Genomic DNA, 18,217 nt, shown 5'->3' on the forward strand with positions numbered 1-18,217 from the left:
ACTTGTTGGAGAAATAGGTGAGTTCACAGGACATTCAGGGTGGGAGGGAGGGGATGCCAAGCCTGGGTTCCCATGTCCCTCTCTAGCTTGTTGCTTTAGTTGTCAGACTGAAGATTTTATTGTCTCTTTCCCTTGACTAAAATGTGCTTCTTTTTTTAGTCTAATATAAGTGGTAAACTCCGAAAGAAGAAAAAGAAACAGAAAAATAAGAAAAACACTACAGGAGAAATTTTGGTATGTGCTTTCAGCTGTTTCTCAAGATGAAGTTAGAACCAATTCATTTTTATTTGATATTTTGATTCCTTACCATTAGGATATAATTCAGAGGTTGGGGAAAGTCACTTGACAAATTTTGCTTATGTTTGTTCATGTTGTTTCATGAGGGTTAGACCTCACTCTGTGCTTTCCATTTTCTGGCAACCATCTGAAATGACGTCCTTTGGACAGCACAGTCCTTTCTCAGTCCACTGCCCCTGTGCCCTGACCTTTTTCTAGTGCTGATGGGCTAATTTGATGTTGACATGTAAGCATCCAGATATAGCCTGTGTCAGAAAATCTGTTTCTTTCTTTTTTTTTTTTTAATTTTTTAAAATTTATTTATTTATGATAGTCACAGAGAGAGAGAGAGAGAGGCAGAGACACAGGCAGAGGGAGAAGCAGGCTCCATGCACCGGGAGCCCGATGTGGGACTCTATCCCGGGTCTCCAGGATCGCGCCCTGGGCCAAAGGCAGGCGCCAAACCGCTGCGCCACCCAGGGATCCCAGAAAATCTGTTTCATTGATGATTCACTGTCTGGTTCTGTGTGTCCTGTCACTGGTAGTTACAGTCATGAGTTCCACCTGAAGAAGTGAGGTGAGCAGTATAGGCATGTAACTTGTTATTTCAAGAGTTCTTCTGGTTCTGCAATCACGCTAATTCTGAACTTCCTCTAATGAAGCATTTCTTCTTTTTTTCTGAATATATGTGCAGTATGTAGTGTTTGGATTATGAACTGTCAGGAAGTAAATACAGTATAATGCTAGTTCTCTGTAAAAATCATTTTGTTAAAAAAATCATTTAGTTGTTGATTGTTATGATGTTTAAAGTCAGTGTAGTTATTAATATGTTGTTCTGGGGCTTTTAGGAAAATGGACTGGAAGATATTGACCGCATCTTGGAGAGGATTGAGGATAGCAGTGGTTTAAACCGCCCAGGCCCGCCTCCCCTGAGCTCGAAGAAGCATGTCTTGTATGTGGAGCACAGGTACAGCCCCTCTCCCTCCTGGCTGAGACTTTGTGAGAGGAAAAATCATACTAAAAGAAAGAAGAAAGCTTACTGTATTTAAAAGTGATGTAGGTTTATGGCCAAACATTTAGGCAATAGGAGCAAGGAAAAAGAAGTAAAAGAGAAATCCAAGGACCTGTCACCTAGGTTTATGTATCTGGGACTGTTTTTTTCTTGAACGATATTGAAGAAAGATGTCACTCTGTGATAAACGATTCCTCTCTTGTCCTAGTAGATGCTTCTTCCTGAGTCACACCTTGATCTAGTTTATGGGTCTGAGACTGCTCTGACTTGGCCCCAGCACTGGCCGCCTATGCTTCCGGCCAATGTGGTTTGGGAGAACGTGGGCCAGCCAGTTGTCTTTCATGTCAGAATAGCTGTTCTCCCTGGTGGGTTTTATGTGACCTTTCAGAATTCCCAGAATCATTATAGAAGAACTCAATTTCATTTTTCTTTGTAAAATTTTCAATTCTCTAGACACTTGAATCCAGACACAGAACTGAAAAGGTATTTTGGTGCTCGAGCTGTCCTGGGGGAACAAAGGTAAGATCAACACTGGCTGTGTTCTCAGAGAAGGGAGGGTGCATTCCCAAGGCCAGTTAAACCCCTGGGGAGGGATGAGGAGGATAGGTAAGGCGCTTTGCCAAATGAAAGCCTGAGGATTTCTGGTTCTGAGGAATCTCAGGGGTCAGGGAGAAGTTGACATTTGACCTTTTCAGTGACTGTTGGGCTCTCACCCTCACACTGCCTCTCCTAGCATGTGACTCATAATTTTACAAAGATTCTGTAAGTCCTAAAGTTTTGAGCTGAAATCTTGACCAAGTTAATTTTTTTCTCAATCAGCAGCAAAACCAACATGGGGTTTAGATTCTGGGATAAGTTTGATCTTTGTCAGTTTAACAGTTTTTAATGGTTGGCACCATGTGGTCAACAAAATGAGAATGCTCTGAGCATGAGGATCTATTTGCAGGATTTTCTGTAGGAGTTGGGGGTGTTTAGCTGTCTGGACACTCCAGCATGGAGTCCCAGTTCTGACCAGGAGCTTCCACAAAAAAGCAGACAAAGCAGAAGCTTTGTCTTTTCTGGATGTATAATTAAATGCTTGTTATGAAAAAAAAAGATGAGGTAAGGGGCACCTGGGTGACTCATTTGGTAGGGCACCTGACTCTTATTTTCAGCTCAGGTCATGATCTTTGGGGTCCTGGGATCGGGCCCCACACTAGGCTCTGCATTCATTGGGGAGTCTTCTTGTCCTTCTGTCCCTTCCTCCTCACCTGTGCATGCTCTTTCCCTCTCAAAATCTTTTTTAAAAAAAAAGGCTATTTATTTTTAAAGATTTTATTTATTTATTAATGAAAGACCCAGAGAGAGGCAGAGACATAGGCAGAGGGAGGAAAAGCAGGCTCCATGCAGGAGCCCGAAGCGGGACTAGATCCCGGAACTCTGGGACCACATCCTGAGCCCAAGGCAGATGCCCAACCGCTGAGCCACCCAGGCATCCCAAAATTGAGGCAATTTAGAAGGAGAATTGTCTCCTTTGACACCTCCGCCTGCCAAAGATAACCATTCAGGACAGCTTGCTGCACCTGTGTGGGGTCCTCTGCACACACATCTTGTTCCCCGGCACCACAGAGTTTTGCTGGCGTGTCACACCACCCAGTTCTGCATGGCTAGGTTCTAGGCACCATTTTCCACACCCTGGTATACAAGGGGAATGCGCTTACCCTAGGGGACAGGTGTTGGCTGTAGTCTCCCTGCATCTGTGTGGTCATTTCTAGTGAAATTGCGTGGCAGCAGGTATTCCCATTTGCATTACCTCCAAGTTGTTCCACTGCCCTCCAAGCACCTATGTGCCTCAATCCACCAGCCATCTGTTTCTTCTTCTTTGAGCTGTCGTAGAGTTAGGAGTTCTAGATTCTGTCTAACGTGTAGATGGAGGACTTTTTTTCTTTGCGAATGGTTTTTGCTTTTATCTTTGGTGTTAAGTTATTCAGGACACAGGGTTTTGGACTTTATGTCTTCTTTTGGAATATTGATGAAAAACATTTTCACATTTAAAACATTCCTCTGGGTCACCTGGACTATCTTGGGCTGGATGTTGTGCCTGTCCTCACCAGCTCCACTTGTTTGCTTCTGCTTGGCCCACCTTTGCCATCGCTTCACACTTCTGCCTTGTCTTGTTTCTGTGCAAATCATAGTTCATAGTAATTATATTTGTTTTTCTAGTACTATTTTACTTCTAGAATATTGATTTCCTTAAAACTAAGTCCCACCGGGACACCTTGGTGGCCCAGCGGTTGAGTGAGTGTCTGTCTTCAGCTCAGGGCCTGGTCCCGGTTCAGGGATTGAGTCCCACATCCGGCTCCCCGCAGGGAGCCTGCTTCTCCCCCTCTACCTGTGTCTCTGCCTCTCTCTGTTTCTCTCACGAATAAATAAATAAAATCTTAAAAAAAAAAAAAAAAAACTAAGTCCCACCAAAGGCTTCCCTGAGAAGCCACGGTTCCCTGTCTCCTTCATTCCTTAGCCTGCACGAAGATAGACTTAGTGTGTTTCTGGTTGTCCTTCCTGGTGGCTGCTTCAGAATCTGCAGATGTCATGTGCTCGGCTTTCTCTGACAATCTCCATGACACAAATACTGGGCATGCTCATCCTCCCGCTGCTCTGCTCATCTCTGCCCTCCTCAGTGCCTCCTCCCGCCACCTCCCTGTATTCTGTATGTTCTTTACGGACAGCTTATTGCAGGGCTGGGCTAGCCCTGGGGTTCCTTAGATCACACAAGTCTGAACATCCAATTTTCCTTTTTATACACTACCAAGCTCCCGGTCAGAACTGGACTCTGTACTGGAGCGTCCAGAAAGCTTGAACACCCCCACCTCCTACAGAAAGTCCTGCAAACAGACTCTCATGCTCTGAGCATTTCTCACTGTGTCTACCATGTGGTGCTAACCATTAAGAACTGTTAAACTGACAAAGATCAAACTTATCCCAGAATCTAAACCTCATGTTGGTTTTGTTTTGCTGATTGAGAAGCAAAAATCTGGCTAAAGTTTCAGGGCTAGCAGCTCAAACTTGAAGAGGGAAAAATGAGTTTTCTTCAGATTTTGGCCATGGTTTTCAGGTACCATGTGTTTTCTTTTTTTTTTTTTTTACCATGTGTTTTCTCCTGCAGTTTTGCCTTCTTGTTGGAAAAGAAATACACTTTTTTATCCTGTTCCTAAAACAGGCCAGAGTCTTACTCAAGTTTTCTTTCTTTTTCTTTTTTTTAAGATTTAATTTATTTATTCATGAGAAACACAGAGAGAGAGGCAGAGACATAGGCAGAGGGAGAAGCAGGCTCCCTGTTGGGGAGCCTGATGTGGGTGGGACTCCATCTCAGGACCCCAAGATCATGACCTGAGCCAGCCACTCAATCACCGAGACTCCTAGGCATCCCAAATATTTTTTCTTAATGAAGTGGTTCAGATTATCAAGAAAGTATAAAGAAGAATGTACACATGTTCACATGTCTGTTGCTCAGCTTAAGAAACAAAGCATCAGTGATGGCACAGAAACCCTTCTTTGCAACTACAGCTTTCAGTGGGTGATGTGGCACCTGTGGAAGAGACTCCTGGATCACAGAGGTGGAGCACATGGCTGAGGGGAAAGAGCAGTTCATGCACAGCATCTCAGGAGATGGACCTCCCTCCTCTGCTGCCCACTTGTGCCTCTGTCTTGCTAGTTATCACTCAGAAGTGTGTTGACGTCAGTGTACTGATAGACCCTGCCAGTTCTCTTCATGGTTACCGTTATTCCCTTTTCAAAATGTATTGTTAAATTGGTGGTGTCTTGAGATAGGGGAGAGGACCCACCTTATGACAGACCTGCCCTTCATCCTCTTTGCTCAGCTGGCATCACATTTGTGCCGCCTGGCCCACAGGGAAGCCAGCTCACTTGAGTCCGCCGGGTCCCTACACATTTGCTTTCCTCCTGGTCTTTATTTTTAGTTTTCAATTTTTGTTTCCTTTTTATCTGTATTTCCTGCCATTTTGCTGGACTGTAAATTTGCTGGGTTTTTTTTTATTTCTCTGGTGGTTTGGTTATTTAGATTATACAGTTTCTAGTTTTGTCTGGCAATGGTTCCCTTTTTTTTTTTTTTTTTTCTGGCAATGCTTCTGTTGTGTTGTTGACACCATTTGCTTTCTGTCCTGGTCACGCTGGTGGAAGTACCACCACTCTTCCCCTCCCTTCTCTTCCCCACAGTTTTGTTTCCATAGTCCCTGCAGAGATCAAGCAGTGAAGGTGAAGCTGTGACCATGTCTTTTCTTCCTAGGCCAAGGCAGAGGCAGCGTGTGTACCCCAAGTGTACATGGCTGACGACCCCTAAGAGCACCTGGCCACGGTACACCAAACCAGGTGAGGGGCTGCGTGGTTTATGCAGAGCCAATGTACCGGGGAGGACAGAGGACCCCCCTCTCCCGCCCCCCACACCAGCTGCATGTTTTCTCAAGTACGTTTTCATGCAGCTTTTTTCTTTTTTCCTGTGGATACTGTCTCATAGGAAGCAACCAACTTCATTTTTCAAGTGTGATATTTTATATTTTGTTGCCAATTAGTAAGTACAAATAATTTACAGAAAAACAGCAACAGTGCAGAAAGGTTTGGGGTGTGGAGTAAATGCCCCATTAGAGGCACTTGGCATCTGAGAACCCTTGGATCGTGGGGCCCGACTGGGGTGGGACCAAGGGTAGAGGCAGGGGCCCCCACCATGACGGAAGCATGTGACGGCCCCGCCCTGCCCCCGTGTTTGTGGGGTTCTGTGTGGTTCCCTCGTGCTGGTAGTGAGGACATGGGAAGCCCTAGGTTCTGGTGGGTGTCTTGTTTCCGCTGTCTTTCACCCCCGCTTTGCTTCCCAGAGGCCCCTGAGCCAGGGCAGATGAGGGCTCCTCAGCTCTGTAGTGCTGCAGGCCTTGGCCTTTGGTGGGGCCGTCAGGAGGGTAGCCTGGAACCACTCACTTATTTCATGAAACTCCTGAAGGTTCCTCAGAAGAATCTGGTACAAAGAGAAAAGACTTTCACTCGTGGTTATAGATCACCATCACCATGGATGCCTGGCTGCAGCCCTGCATGATCTCCCATGCCCATCTGGGTCTGGGCTCTGCCCAGTGTTTAAGCCTAGCTAGATGAGAGGCGGATGGCTCCATGTGTGTCCTCACCTCTATTGTCCTGGGATGATGATGATCCAGGCACACCCATGGGGGAAGAAACACCTTCATAGGAAAAATGTAGGCAGAATGTGGTGCTCATGTGGACCAAGCCACGAGCAGTCAGCCCCAGGCACCCTGGAAAAGGAGACACTGATGGGGACTCATGTCTAATATGCACAGAGACTCCTCATCAGGAACACTGATGCTGCACTCTCCTCAGGTCTGTCAATGCGCCTGCTGGAGTCCAAGAAAGGCCTCTCCTCCTTTGCATTTGAGCATAGTGAGGAGTACCAGCAGACTCAGCACAAGTTCCTGGCTGCCGTGGAGTCCATGGAGCCCAACAACATTGTGGTGCGTGTGTCCCCTAGAGAGTTCTCACCAGCCTGCACCCTCTCCTCAGTTATCCAGGCTGCCCCGGGCCTGCATCCCAGCCTGTGGTCGCTCAACCCAAAGTTGTCCTTGTCCTTTCTTTCTGTTCCTCTGACCCTCACTGTGTGCCTGGGTCACGGGGGCTGGGGGCCATGGCAAGGTGCTTCTCAGGACTTGCCACCTCTCCCAAGGGCTGTTTAGGGGAGTGGTGGTAGAGGGTGAAGGTGGAGATCCCACCACAGGGGTGGTCAGTGACTCATCTGAGCAGTGGTGATGAGCTTAGTTTGAGGTGAAGGTATTGTGGGTATCACCCTTTGTGACATTTTCCCAAGGTTTAAATGACTGAAGGAAAGCCCTGCCTAGGGCTGGTACTTTGCTGCCTGCTGTCCAGGGGTCTCCACGTACAGCCCCATCCATTGTCCCTCTTTCCTCCCAGGTTCTGCTCCAGACTAGCCCATACCACGTTGACTCACTTCTGCAGCTCAGCGATGCCTGCCGCTTTCAGGAGGATCAGGAGATGGCCCGAGACCTCGTAGGTAAGAGCCTCCATGGGCCCGCCGCCCTGCTGTGCCTCGGAACCCACGCACAGCTCTGCTGGAGGAGGATAGGTGCTGCCTTGTAAGGTGACAGCAGGTACACAGGGGTTTGCCAGGACTTTTTTTTTTTTTTTTGAGAGGAAAGGGGAGAGAGAGGTGGGGGGAGGGGCAGAGGAAAAGAGAGAATCTCAAGTAGGCTCTGTACTGGGCCCACTCGGGGCTCAATCTCATGACCCTGACTGAGATCATGACCTGAGCTAAAACCAAGAGTCTGATGCTTAGGTTCCCCTTTTGGATACGATTCATATACTATATAACTTTGCTGTTAAGAGCATACAATTGATTCATTGGTGTTTAGTTTATTGTCAGAGTTGTACAGTTCCATCACCACCAAATCTGGGAAAATTATGTTAACTTACAAAAGAATCCCTGCCCATAACCTGAGACCACCCTACCTCCAGCCCCTGGCAACCCCAAGTCTGCTTCCTGTTTCTGTGCATTTGCCTGTTACGGACATTTCCTGTGAGTGGATTCCTGTGACATGTCTACCTGGCTTCTGTAATTTACCACAATGTCTTCAAGGGTCACTCCTTTCACGGCTACCTGATGCTCCTTAGTGTGGACAGACCATATTTTGTTTATCTACAAGCACTTGGGGGACACTTAGGTGGTTTCCACATCTTGGATCAAGTGAATGAGCTGCTATGGACGTGTGTATGTGGGTTTTGTGAGGCCATGTGTTTGTGGCACTTTCAAAATCCTTGCTGTGTTACCTTCTTCCTTTGAGAGCTTTCTTTGTGAGCCGTAGGGGGATAGGGTTGCATCCACAGTGGCCATGACACCTTCCCCTGGTGTTTGTGTGGCCCTCAGAGAGAGCGCTGTACAGCATGGAGTGTGCCTTCCACCCCTTGTTCAGCCTCACCAGCGGGACCTGCCGGCTGGATTACCGCAGACCTGAGAACAGGTGGGTTTCATGGATGACAGGTGTGTCAAGGTGTGTCCAAGGTGTCACACTATGTGAGTGCCTTTATAGGTGTCATTGAAGCAGGTGGCAGGGGACTGTCCCCGATATGTCCTGCCCACTAGCTCACACAAGGGCATCTTGTGTTGTGTTTACAACTTGAATGCAGGAGGGCTGAGTTCAAGGACAGATGGATGGGGCAAGCCTGGTGTTCCCTTTGTCCTTGTTAGAAGTGAGTCTGACAAGCCACTTCATTATGATAGGGTCTGTAGTTGTGTTTACTTGTACGCATGGACAAAAGGATCTGTGCCCTGTGAGTTTAGAATACTCTGGAACGCTTTGTGGGAGCCAAACATGCCAATTCCTAAATCATTGAGCTACTTGAACTCAGCCTGATCCTGTTCCCTGCACCTGCACTGAGCGGTCATACTTGCTTGATGTTCTGTTCTCACAGATGCACCTCCTGCCCCAGAGCCCCACTCTGGCACCAGCCCTCACTAATGGAGGCCTGAACAGTCTTACCCACTGGATTCCTGCCCTCAGCCTGGCCTTCAAGGCCCCCCCGGGCGGTGGGGCGGCATCCTTGGTCCCGGTGCCCTGCTCACCCTCTTCTGGCCTCAAGCGTCCTTGGTCATCTCCAGCACTGGATGTTCTCCACACCTTGTCAGTCAGCCTGGAACCCAGGACTTGCTGACCATCACCCCCCGCTCGCACCCAGCACAGATTGTCTGGGTTTTTTTGTGTTTGTTTTGTCTCTCCAATTAAATTTTTCATTCTTGGAGATAGGTTATAAAATACCAGCATCTGTAGGCACTAGCAGAGTTGGTGGTCATTGATAAAAAGAATAGTCCACCAGGATGATTCAAGTCACAAACTTGATGCATCCAGCTGCAGTGCCACTGGCAGCTACTGAGATTTGAGGGTAAATTCAGATGGTAATTACAGTAGGAGATGTGGACTCTGTTCTCTGAAATTATAAACAGTAAAGGAAGAAAGCTAAGTTTGTTTTTCTCTACATGGATACACATATAACTGCAAACAACAAGCAGAGCATCGCCTTCTCTGCAGACACAGGGGGACACTCGCGAACATTCACGGTGATTAGGCCACACAGGAAGTGCCGGCGCAGCCAGTGAGCAGAGGGTGGACTCGGTGCTGGACGAGGCTTCCAGGCAGTGCGGCTCTGTGCCTGCTGCTGCTCTCATTCACGAGGAACTGTCTTGGATCTAGGAGCTTCTACCTGGCCCTCTACAAGCAGATGAGCTTCCTGGAGAAGCGAGGCTGCCCACGCACTGCGCTGGAGTTCTGCAAGCTCATCTTGAGGTAAGCGCCCATCGCTGCCACCTGTGTGTCGTCTGCGGCCTCAAGCTAGCGGATGTCCACACCAGCCCACTCTGCACTTTGTCTCCCTCTGCCTGTTTGCTGCCTCTGGAAGCCTGGAGCCTGATGAGGACCCCCTGTGCATGCTGCTGCTCATCGATCACCTGGCCTTACGGGCACGCAACTACGAGTACCTGATCCGCCTCTTCCAGGAATGGGAGGTGGGTGTGAACATGATGTCACATGGGGCCGAGTCTCCCTCTCTTGTCTTAGGCCAGAGTCTGTGCGCTCCAGGGGAGTCCTGCAACACCATGGAGAGGGTCTGGGCAGATCCATATGCTCCTTCCTTGCTCCCTGCTCATATGTGCGCACACCAGCTGCTGGGGGTGGGGATGGGGGTGGGCCATAGGGAATGACGCACATTCGGGAGCTTGTGTGCTGGGTGGGTTCATGTGGACACATGCAGGTGGGGTCTGCCTCCAGCCTGATACTGAGGCTTAGACTAGGCATAGAAAAGAGTCATTAGTGATTTTCATAATGCTTGCCTTTGAAGTGATGCTATTTTAGTTATTTGGGTTAAATGTAACAGTAGTAACATTTGTTTTATCTGTTTTCTTTTTAATTGAGCTGCTAGGAAATGTGTGTTCCTGTTAGATGGCTCTTGAGTGTGTGTGAGCCTGACTACCTCCAGTGGGGTGGGGGTGGTGGGTAGAGAAATAGCAACTTGTTATCTTTTTGTGTAATTGAGAAATGAAAGAAGTCAAACCACATGGAGAGGTCACCTACATAAATCATTTTGGACTGTCACTTGGCTGATTTGCTGAGGAGTCCTGCTTCTGGGACCTAGTTTACAGAAGTTCCTGGAGCCTTCAGAATGCAGCTGCAGGGAGCACCCCCTCCCTCCACAGTGGGTCTGCAGAAGAATGTTTGTGGTAGCCTGTAAGGTTCCATAACTGTGTAGGCCACAGTTCCACTTCAGTGGAGAAAACATGGCATGTCGTTTGTTACATACACACAGAGAAAGGCAAGCTGAGTGCTCGGCCATGTCAGCTGATGTTGATGAGGTCCTGGCAAGAGCAGGGATGGTCCTCATTGCCAACCAGACTTTCTGAGTTCTCCAGTGTGACACTGCAGCCTGAGGTTGGGTGCTTTTCTGTGACCCCACCCAACTTCGCCTGCCCCAGGTCCTTCCACTCTTTCCTGTCAATTCTCTACAACCCCCTACCCCCAAACCCTGCTCCAGGGCCTTTTGACTTGTCTCCTGCCAATAGAAAGCCTCCAGATGCAACATGAAGTGATTTTTATGCCAACAGAACACTTGTGTGCTCATCACAGGGGCTCCTTGGGTGACTTCAGAGTGTCTGTGAATTGTGCATCTTTTGTCTTTGCTGTGTCAAAACTCCAGATTTTGTTTCTCCATCTCTGAAGGCTCATCGGAACCTGTCTCAGCTCCCAAATTTTGCCTTCTCTGTGCCATTGGCCTATTTCCTGCTGAGTCAGCAAGCAGACCTCCCTGAGCAGGAGCTCAACTCTGCAAGGGAGCAGGCCTCTCTCCTGATCCGACAGGCACTCACCATGTTCCCTGGAGGTTGGTACATCCTAGCAGCCCCTGCAGACATGGTTGGGCCCCCGCACACACGTAGTCATGGTTTGAAAGCTGAAAATGAGTCAGAACTGACTTTGGTGTCCAAGTGTCTCAGGGTTTTAGGATAATAAAAGGTGTTTTGATATTGACTGTTTAAGAAAAACTTTCTCTCTGAAGATGGAGTGTTTTCTAGAAAGAGGGACATGAGCTGCTAGATGTTAGCAGAACTGTGCAGAAGGGGCCCAGTCTGCAAATTAGGCATTATATTCTCATCCTCAAATCCTATTTCTTACTGAGTTGAAGAACTTAGAGGCCAGGTTGTCCTGGGAATTGCACAGAGGCCCTTCCAAGCATCCCTGTGCTCCCTGGAGGCTGGTGTCCTCGTGGAGATGGAGTCCTGTGGGCTGATCTCAGTGCTAACGAGATCAGAGAAGAGCCTGCTGGTACATCAGGGAACTGGTGGACTTGGGTCCTCTTACCACTTGCAGTTTCACAGAGGATTATGTGCCTGGGATAGGCTATGTGGCTCATGTACACCATCCTCACCCCCATGAGCCTGTTGCATCCCTGGCCAGGCAGAGGAGGCAGCCAAGATCCCCACTTTTAGGGCTCACATCCTAGGGCAGGGAGGCAGACCAGGGAATGAGATGAGAAGGACCGTAGATGAGGTGGTGCTAAGTGCTAGGGAGAAAACAGAGCTGAGCATGTAGACAAGGGTGGTGGAGGTCTGAGGAGGCAGCCAGGGCAGGGCTGAGGCCGGTGTCACTCAGGGTTCCCACCCTACAGCGTGCTCAGTATCTGCTGGTACATCTGGGCTTGACCCCCATTCTGTGCACACACAGAGCTGCCTGTGGTGTTTTCATACGACCTGGGGTGGTCCTCCTGCACACTGAGCTGCCCTGGAAAGTCCCTCAGACGATAGGGTTCTCCGGGTGCTATGACTGTGGGGAAGCCGCAGCTGCTCAGAGCCTGTCTCTGCCCAAGGCCTGAACCCCGTGAGCCTGTAGGTGGAATGCGTGTGATCTCAGTGGTTGGAACGCCTTGTGCACGTGCTTGGGGGGGGTCATGGGTGCGACCCTTCAGATGCAGATGGGGCTGCTGGGAGGCAGCAGTACAGACAACCCCCTCCAAGGTGGCAGAGGCCCCTTGGGGGCTGGCGTGGGTACCCTGGCCTCACCCCGGTGTCACCCTGCCTTTGGGGGCCCCTGCTTCCTCCTGCAGTCCTCCTACCTTTGCTTGAGTACTGCAGCGTGCGGCCAGATGCCGCTGTCGCCACTCACCGCTTCTTTGGACCGGATGCTGAGATAAGGTAAAGACTGGGATGGGCCCCAAGAGAACAGTGCCCGCCCACGTGTGGGTCATGGGGGTGCCCCTAGGAGCAGAGCCCGGGAACCATTTTCATGAGGTTGGCTGTCACTGCTCTCTCCTCCCACCAGGAGGGTCTTGCCAGGTGCTCTCTACAGGTGACCTTTGTGGCCAGACTCTTCTCCCACTGAGGAGGGCTGTGTGCCATGTCTACATGGGGCATTGCCTCCTGGTTAGACACCGAGCTGGCCAGCGTGTAAGCAGCCCACAGCCCAAAGCACCAACCTTCCTGAGGGGAGTGGACAGGGTGTGGGGCCCACTGTGCTGGCACCTGCAGGCTGGAATTAGCATCGGTACAGTCATTAGTGTGGTTCACACGTCTGTATGTGCACGGACTACCTTACCAGGTGTCTTACAAAAAATAAAGGAAAACATGCAGTGTGGGAACCAGCCGCCTTCAGACCCTGTTCGTAAACCATCATGGTTCCTGCCTATTTTTGTGTGTGAGCAGACGTGCATGTTGTTTTTCCATGTTCTGTTTCTATTGAAGACCTCATATTTATTAAAATACATGTCTTTCTATGGAAGCAAATGCTAAAGTGTCCCACCACTGGGCACTGGCACATCCCAGTTTGGCAGCCCCTCTGCGCCACCTCCTCTGGCCCCAGGCTGCTGGACAGGCCCGCACGCTCCCCACAGGTGCAGGTGGGTGCATGGAGGCCGTGCCCTAGCGGGCTCTGCTTACAGGCCCCACTCTCCCACAGCCAACCCCCTGCCCTGAGCCAGCTGGTGAGCCTGTACCTCGGAAGGTCACACTTCCTCTGGAAGGAGCCCGCCACCATGAGCTGGCTGGAGGAGAACGTTCGCGAGGTTCTGCAGGCGGTGGACTCTGGAGACCCTGCGGTGGAAGCGTGTGAGAGCAGGTGGGCCTGGAGGTGACAGGGCAGCGGTTAGCCTGATGCCCATCTGCTCGGGGGTGGCTGTCTCACATGTGGCATCAGGGCCGGGGTGGCTCTCGTCCATATGCTGCCCCTTTTCTCTGTGGGCTCTAGACGGAAGGTGCTCTACCAGCGTGCGCCCAGAAATATCCACCGCCACGTGGTCCTGTCCGAGGTCAAGGAAGCTGTTGCTGCCCTCCCCCCGGTAAGGGAGCTTTGTAACATTTGGGGCCCCTCCCCTCACACCTGGAGTTTTGAGAGGTGGGATTGTGCTCCTGACTGGCCCAGCCGCTGTGGGGGCCCTGGAGCCAGCGGCCTAGAGCACTGACGTGTGAGATGCTGGCACAGGAGATCACGAAGTTCTCTTCCTTCCCTACTGCACATGGGCCATCTGAGTGGGGCAGAGTGAGTGTCCTGGTGGAAGAAAGGCTGTCCCCCACTCCTTCACCCAGTTTCTCAGTACAGTAGACACAGCCTCGCAACCAAGGACCACTTCTATCAGACTGACGGGACTCCTTGCAGAAAAGCCAGTCCAGGCTGGAATCGCCTGAAAGTCTGCTGGGGGAAGGCCAGGACTCACGACGGTTCTGTTTCCCTTTCTGAAGGATGTGACCACGCAGTCTGTGATGGGGTTCGACCCTCTGCCTCCTTTGGACACCATCTACTCCTACGTGAGACCAGAGAGGTACCTCTCCATCTCCCGCTTTGTGCCTTTGCTTGTATAGCTCTGAGTCAGTGCTTGAGGGCTCACTGGGACTCCCGGCCTTCTGCAGACACAAGCCCTCCAAGGACATTGTGCTTTGGGGTCATGGGTAGGCTTTTCTTGGCTATGTTCTGCGCTTACGCGATGTAGGAGCCTTTTTCGATCAGATTGTAGAGCAGATGTTGGAGGTAACACTGTGAAGTGAGAGTAAGACACCACCTCTACCCTCATGGAATATGCAGTACAGTGGGGAGATATATTCATTATAGAATCTAGAAATTAATGTAAGATCAAAACTGCATTAAGAAACCGCTGGTACTTTAAAAAAAGAAAGAAAGAAACTGCCGGTACATATGATTCTCAGAGGAAGCCATGGTCAGTGAAGTATGAAGGAATAATATATCTTTGCCAAGGAAAGAGGGAGAGAATGCTGGTATTCCAGAAGAGTCAGCATGTGCAAAGGCCCTGTATAAGAAACACAGCACAAGGAGAGCGTATTCCAAGAGCTGAAAGGAGCCCATGTGGCCAAGCCAGAAGAGCTATAGTAAGGGCACAGCAGAGCCAAGTCTGCAGCGGATTTGTGGATGGCGTTTAGCCTTGGATCATGGGAAAGCTGCTTTTTTTCTTTTCTTCTAGCCTTAAAAGCTAAGCGATTGCCTTACCATGAGGCTGTTAGCACCGCACTGTAGATCTGAAAGTCACAGGCAGATTTTCCCATTTCAGAAAGTGTGCTTTTCAGACCTCTCAGACACATTATGTAGGATAAAGGAGTTTTTCTTAACTGAATTACATTCTAAAAGTTGGACTGTGTGCTTCTGGGGAACCAGTGCCCAGTTAAATTCTCAGAATGATTGAGGGGACACGAATTTTTAATGTTGTTAGGTTCACACAAAAAGCTAACTTGCTGGACATTTAGCCCTGAGGAGTGGTTAAAGGGCCGTGCCAACCTGAGGCCATCTGTCCTTAAATGTCCAATGGAGGGCAGCCCAGGTGGCTCAGTGGTTTAGCGCCACCTTCGGCCCAGGGCATGATCCTGGAGATTCAGGATCGAGTCCCACGTTGGCCTCTCTGCATGGAGCCTGCTTCTCCCTCTGCCTGTGTCTCTGCCTCTCTCTCATTCTCTCTCTCATGAATTAAAAAAAAAAAAAAAAAAAATCTTAAAAGAAAAAGAAAAAAAAAATGTCCAGTGGAGCTGGGCTGCAGCACCAAGTCCTACCAGGAGGGTCCTCCCCAGCACACGCATCTTCTCTTCACATGACCCCTTTGCACCCGTGCATGGCTTTTCTCAAAAGCAAGCCACCTGTGCCATGGCAGGTGACCCTCTGCTGTCTGCTCAGCTCAGCCGGCCAGGTCTGCAAGGACCCGCCCCCTCTGGAAGGCCTTCCCTGAGGCCTGAGCTGGTGCCCAGCTGCTGCTTGAGTTGCGGTGGTGTGTATATCCCCGCTGCCAAGGGCAGAGTGTACTGTGTGCTTCCTGACTTTCCTCCCTCCTTTTTCAGGCTGAGTCCCGTCAGCCATGGAAACACAATTGCACTCTTCTTCCGGTCCCTGTTGCCTAATTACACTATGGAGGTATGTGAGCATGTCTTGGCCCCTCTCTGTCACATGGGTTCAGGGAGGGCTGTGGGCTGTGCATGTCTAGAGGCTTTACTGACTCCAGCAGCCTGCTCAGGAGACTGGGACATGCCTACCTGAGACTGTAGCCGCCACCTTGGCCCTGCTCTGGGGCCTGGCCTTGTCAGTCACATGTTTGGGTTAGGAGCTTCTTCCTGACAGGGTCCTAGGCCAGCTGGGTTGGGAGCAGTGGGCCTCAGAGCCCAGGACAACCCCTGCTCATACGAGTCTCATTGCTGCAGGGGGAGAGGCTGGAGGATGGAGGGGCTGGGGGTCTGAACCACAACCAAGGCTTGAACAGGCTGATGCTGGCCGTACGAGACATGATGGCCAACTTCCACTTCCACGACGTGGAGGCAGCTCGCGAGGACAACCCCGAGGGGGATGGGGAGTGGGACTGAGCCCGCGTAGATGCCACGCCCCAATGCTGTACAATTATGTTCCTGATTGCTGTTCTGGTCGGAATTGACCAGTACCCTGGAGTAGAAATGCTGTGTTGTCCGCTTGCCTCCTTTGTGTCTCCTATAAATGTGAATGGGTTACGCTCCGTGCAGCATGAGCTCTTCTTTCCTGGGGCTGGAGTTCCTGCCCAGTGTGAGGCAGGTGGGTGCTAGATCTGCATAGCCCCTGAGCTGTCCCAGGAGAGGACATGACCCACCCTCACACACAGCCAAGCCCAAGCCGCATGTGAACTCTCTCCATGGCCACCCTGCCCCCCATATTTTGGGGCACAGAGTAGAGAAGGCCCCACTGGTTTCCAGTGCAACATCTCTGCTGAGACCACAGAGACATGCTTCCATTGGGAACTTGGAACAGGCTGGCCAGGGGCAGGGGGTGCTGACACTGGAGTCCTTGGCCGGGGCATTACACCAATGCAGAATCCCAGTGATTTTATCGGGAAACTTCAGGGCAGGAGTTGGAGGGAGATGGAGGGAGGCTGAGAGGTGGACCTTGGAAAGTATGTCCTGCCAGCTCTGGGGAGTGTGTGTAGCAGGGGTTAGGGTACATTTGATGGGGGAGGGGGAGAGCAATGAGGTGAATAGAGCATGGAGGAGGGCTCATCACCTGGGGCAAGTCCTGGCCTACTTGACAGCTCAGTACCACACAACCCTGCCAGTCTGTCGGATGCCCTCCCTGCCCTGCCCTCCATCCCTATAGGTAGCCCACAGCTGGGAGAGAGGGAGGGAGCACATGCTGCTTACATGCTCTGGGCCAAGATCAGGTCTGCTGAGCATTGGTATAGAGGCCCTTCTCCCAGGAGGTCCCACACAGCATTCTAGACAGTGACATGGAATCACCTGTTGGGGGAGATCTGTTAAGTTATCCTGTCCGAAGTTCCCAGCTAGGGAACTCCCAGCATCTGGGAGTTAACAGAAGCCTCTGCTCTGAACGCCCATGGTAAGAACGGTGCCCTGCAGATATGTTGATGTTGGTCAGTTACTACCCATGCTTAATTCCTTGTCACCATAACTGGATTTGCTGGGTGGGATTGGGTATGATTGAGATAATCCCAGACTATCCTAGATCTACATGTCTCCCACTAGGGTATCCTGCGATAAGCTTCAGCCAACAGGATAGGAGTCTACTGGGTTCCCCCAGAAAGGGGTTGGTCCTCTGATAATGACAGGCAAGCAAGAAGAACTTGGTACTCTGCATCATCCAGCCTTAAATACAACCAGATGGGATTGTGATATCCGGAGCTGCAGCAGCCATTTTACGATCAGGAGTTGCTGACCCTCAAAATGAAGAGCCAGTGTCCTAGAGATAGGCAAAGAGAGGCTGGGCCCAGACTGGTGAAACTGCTCACTTCTGGGCCTGCTGTCCCAAGAGATTATTAAATCATCAGTGCTCAGCTAAACCTCTTGGGTTAGGTCATTACTTGTAGCTCTGTTTCCATGGAGATGAAAAGACAGCCACCTTTTTCAAATCTGAACATCTGCTCTGAAGGCTTGCCTTGCCACCCAGTGTCCAGGCAAAGGTGAATTGGCTCTTCCCAGGCCTCCTGCTGCCCGTGGACAGATTGCTAATAGTTTATGCTCTTTCCCACCAAGTCAGGCCCTACCTCAGGGTCTTTAGGGCAGACACCACAGGTAGGGCACACAAGGTGTTCCCCTCACTGAGTTCAAAGACTTCATGGTGACTCAGCTCTGGGCTGGGTCTTCCTGAGATCCCACGATGACAAGATCCAGGAGGAGCGAGCTGTATACCCCACATGGCTGCTGGGGGCGGTGGAGGGTAGGAGGGCTGCTGTGTCTCCTGACTGGCCCTGGGAGGACCTCCATGAAGGAAGCAGGGCCTCCTGGTGTGGCCATGGCTAGACACTGATCTCACTGGTCTCTGCAGTGAGAGGCCATTTACACTTCAGCTCCCACATGAAGGTCATTTACACATTGAATGCTCCCATGTTGCGGGCCTCGTGTGCAACTGGCACTCAACTGTT

The 18,217-nt window shown here is 50.5% G+C and overlaps 1 protein-coding gene and 1 long non-coding RNA gene across 3 annotated transcripts in view; one reads left to right on the top strand and one right to left on the bottom strand.

The window, feature by feature from the left end:
• TCF25 (TCF25 ribosome quality control complex subunit) overlaps positions 1 to 17,635 on the top strand; it is a 31,614-nt gene extending 13,979 nt beyond the window's left edge. The window contains exons 3-18 of one of the 2 annotated variants that reach the window (XM_072819659.1): positions 160 to 234; positions 1,125 to 1,243; positions 1,742 to 1,807; positions 5,574 to 5,656; positions 6,668 to 6,798; positions 7,253 to 7,352; positions 8,223 to 8,316; positions 9,544 to 9,636; positions 9,749 to 9,854; positions 11,062 to 11,221; positions 12,440 to 12,527; positions 13,288 to 13,446; positions 13,576 to 13,666; positions 14,067 to 14,146; positions 15,663 to 15,735; positions 17,322 to 17,635. In XM_072819659.1, the coding sequence (XP_072675760.1) occupies positions 160 to 234; positions 1,125 to 1,243; positions 1,742 to 1,807; positions 5,574 to 5,656; positions 6,668 to 6,798; positions 7,253 to 7,352; positions 8,223 to 8,316; positions 9,544 to 9,636; positions 9,749 to 9,854; positions 11,062 to 11,221; positions 12,440 to 12,527; positions 13,288 to 13,446; positions 13,576 to 13,666; positions 14,067 to 14,146; positions 15,663 to 15,735; positions 17,322 to 17,336 (1,533 nt within the window). In that variant the 3' untranslated portion in view covers positions 17,337 to 17,635. Of the gene's footprint in view, positions 1 to 159; positions 235 to 1,124; positions 1,244 to 1,741; positions 1,808 to 5,573; positions 5,657 to 6,667; positions 6,799 to 7,252; positions 7,353 to 8,222; positions 8,317 to 9,543; positions 9,637 to 9,748; positions 9,855 to 11,061; positions 11,222 to 12,439; positions 12,528 to 13,287; positions 13,447 to 13,575; positions 13,667 to 14,066; positions 14,147 to 15,662; positions 15,736 to 16,019; positions 16,325 to 17,321 lie in introns of those variants that run through there. The other variant, XM_072819658.1, reaches the window with a different exon arrangement.
• Positions 2,651 to 7,094, bottom strand: LOC140630095 (uncharacterized). Its single transcript, XR_012027882.1, has 4 exons — positions 6,827 to 7,094; positions 6,457 to 6,582; positions 5,113 to 6,293; positions 2,651 to 3,447 (listed from the first exon to the last, which is right to left on the bottom strand). It is a non-coding gene; the product is annotated as an uncharacterized lncRNA (long non-coding RNA).
• Positions 17,636 to 18,217: the final 582 nt, after the last annotated feature.

Source organism: Canis lupus, chromosome 3 (assembly GCF_048164855.1).
Source record: "Canis lupus baileyi chromosome 3, mCanLup2.hap1, whole genome shotgun sequence".
Taxonomy (NCBI): domain Eukaryota; kingdom Metazoa; phylum Chordata; class Mammalia; order Carnivora; family Canidae; genus Canis; species Canis lupus.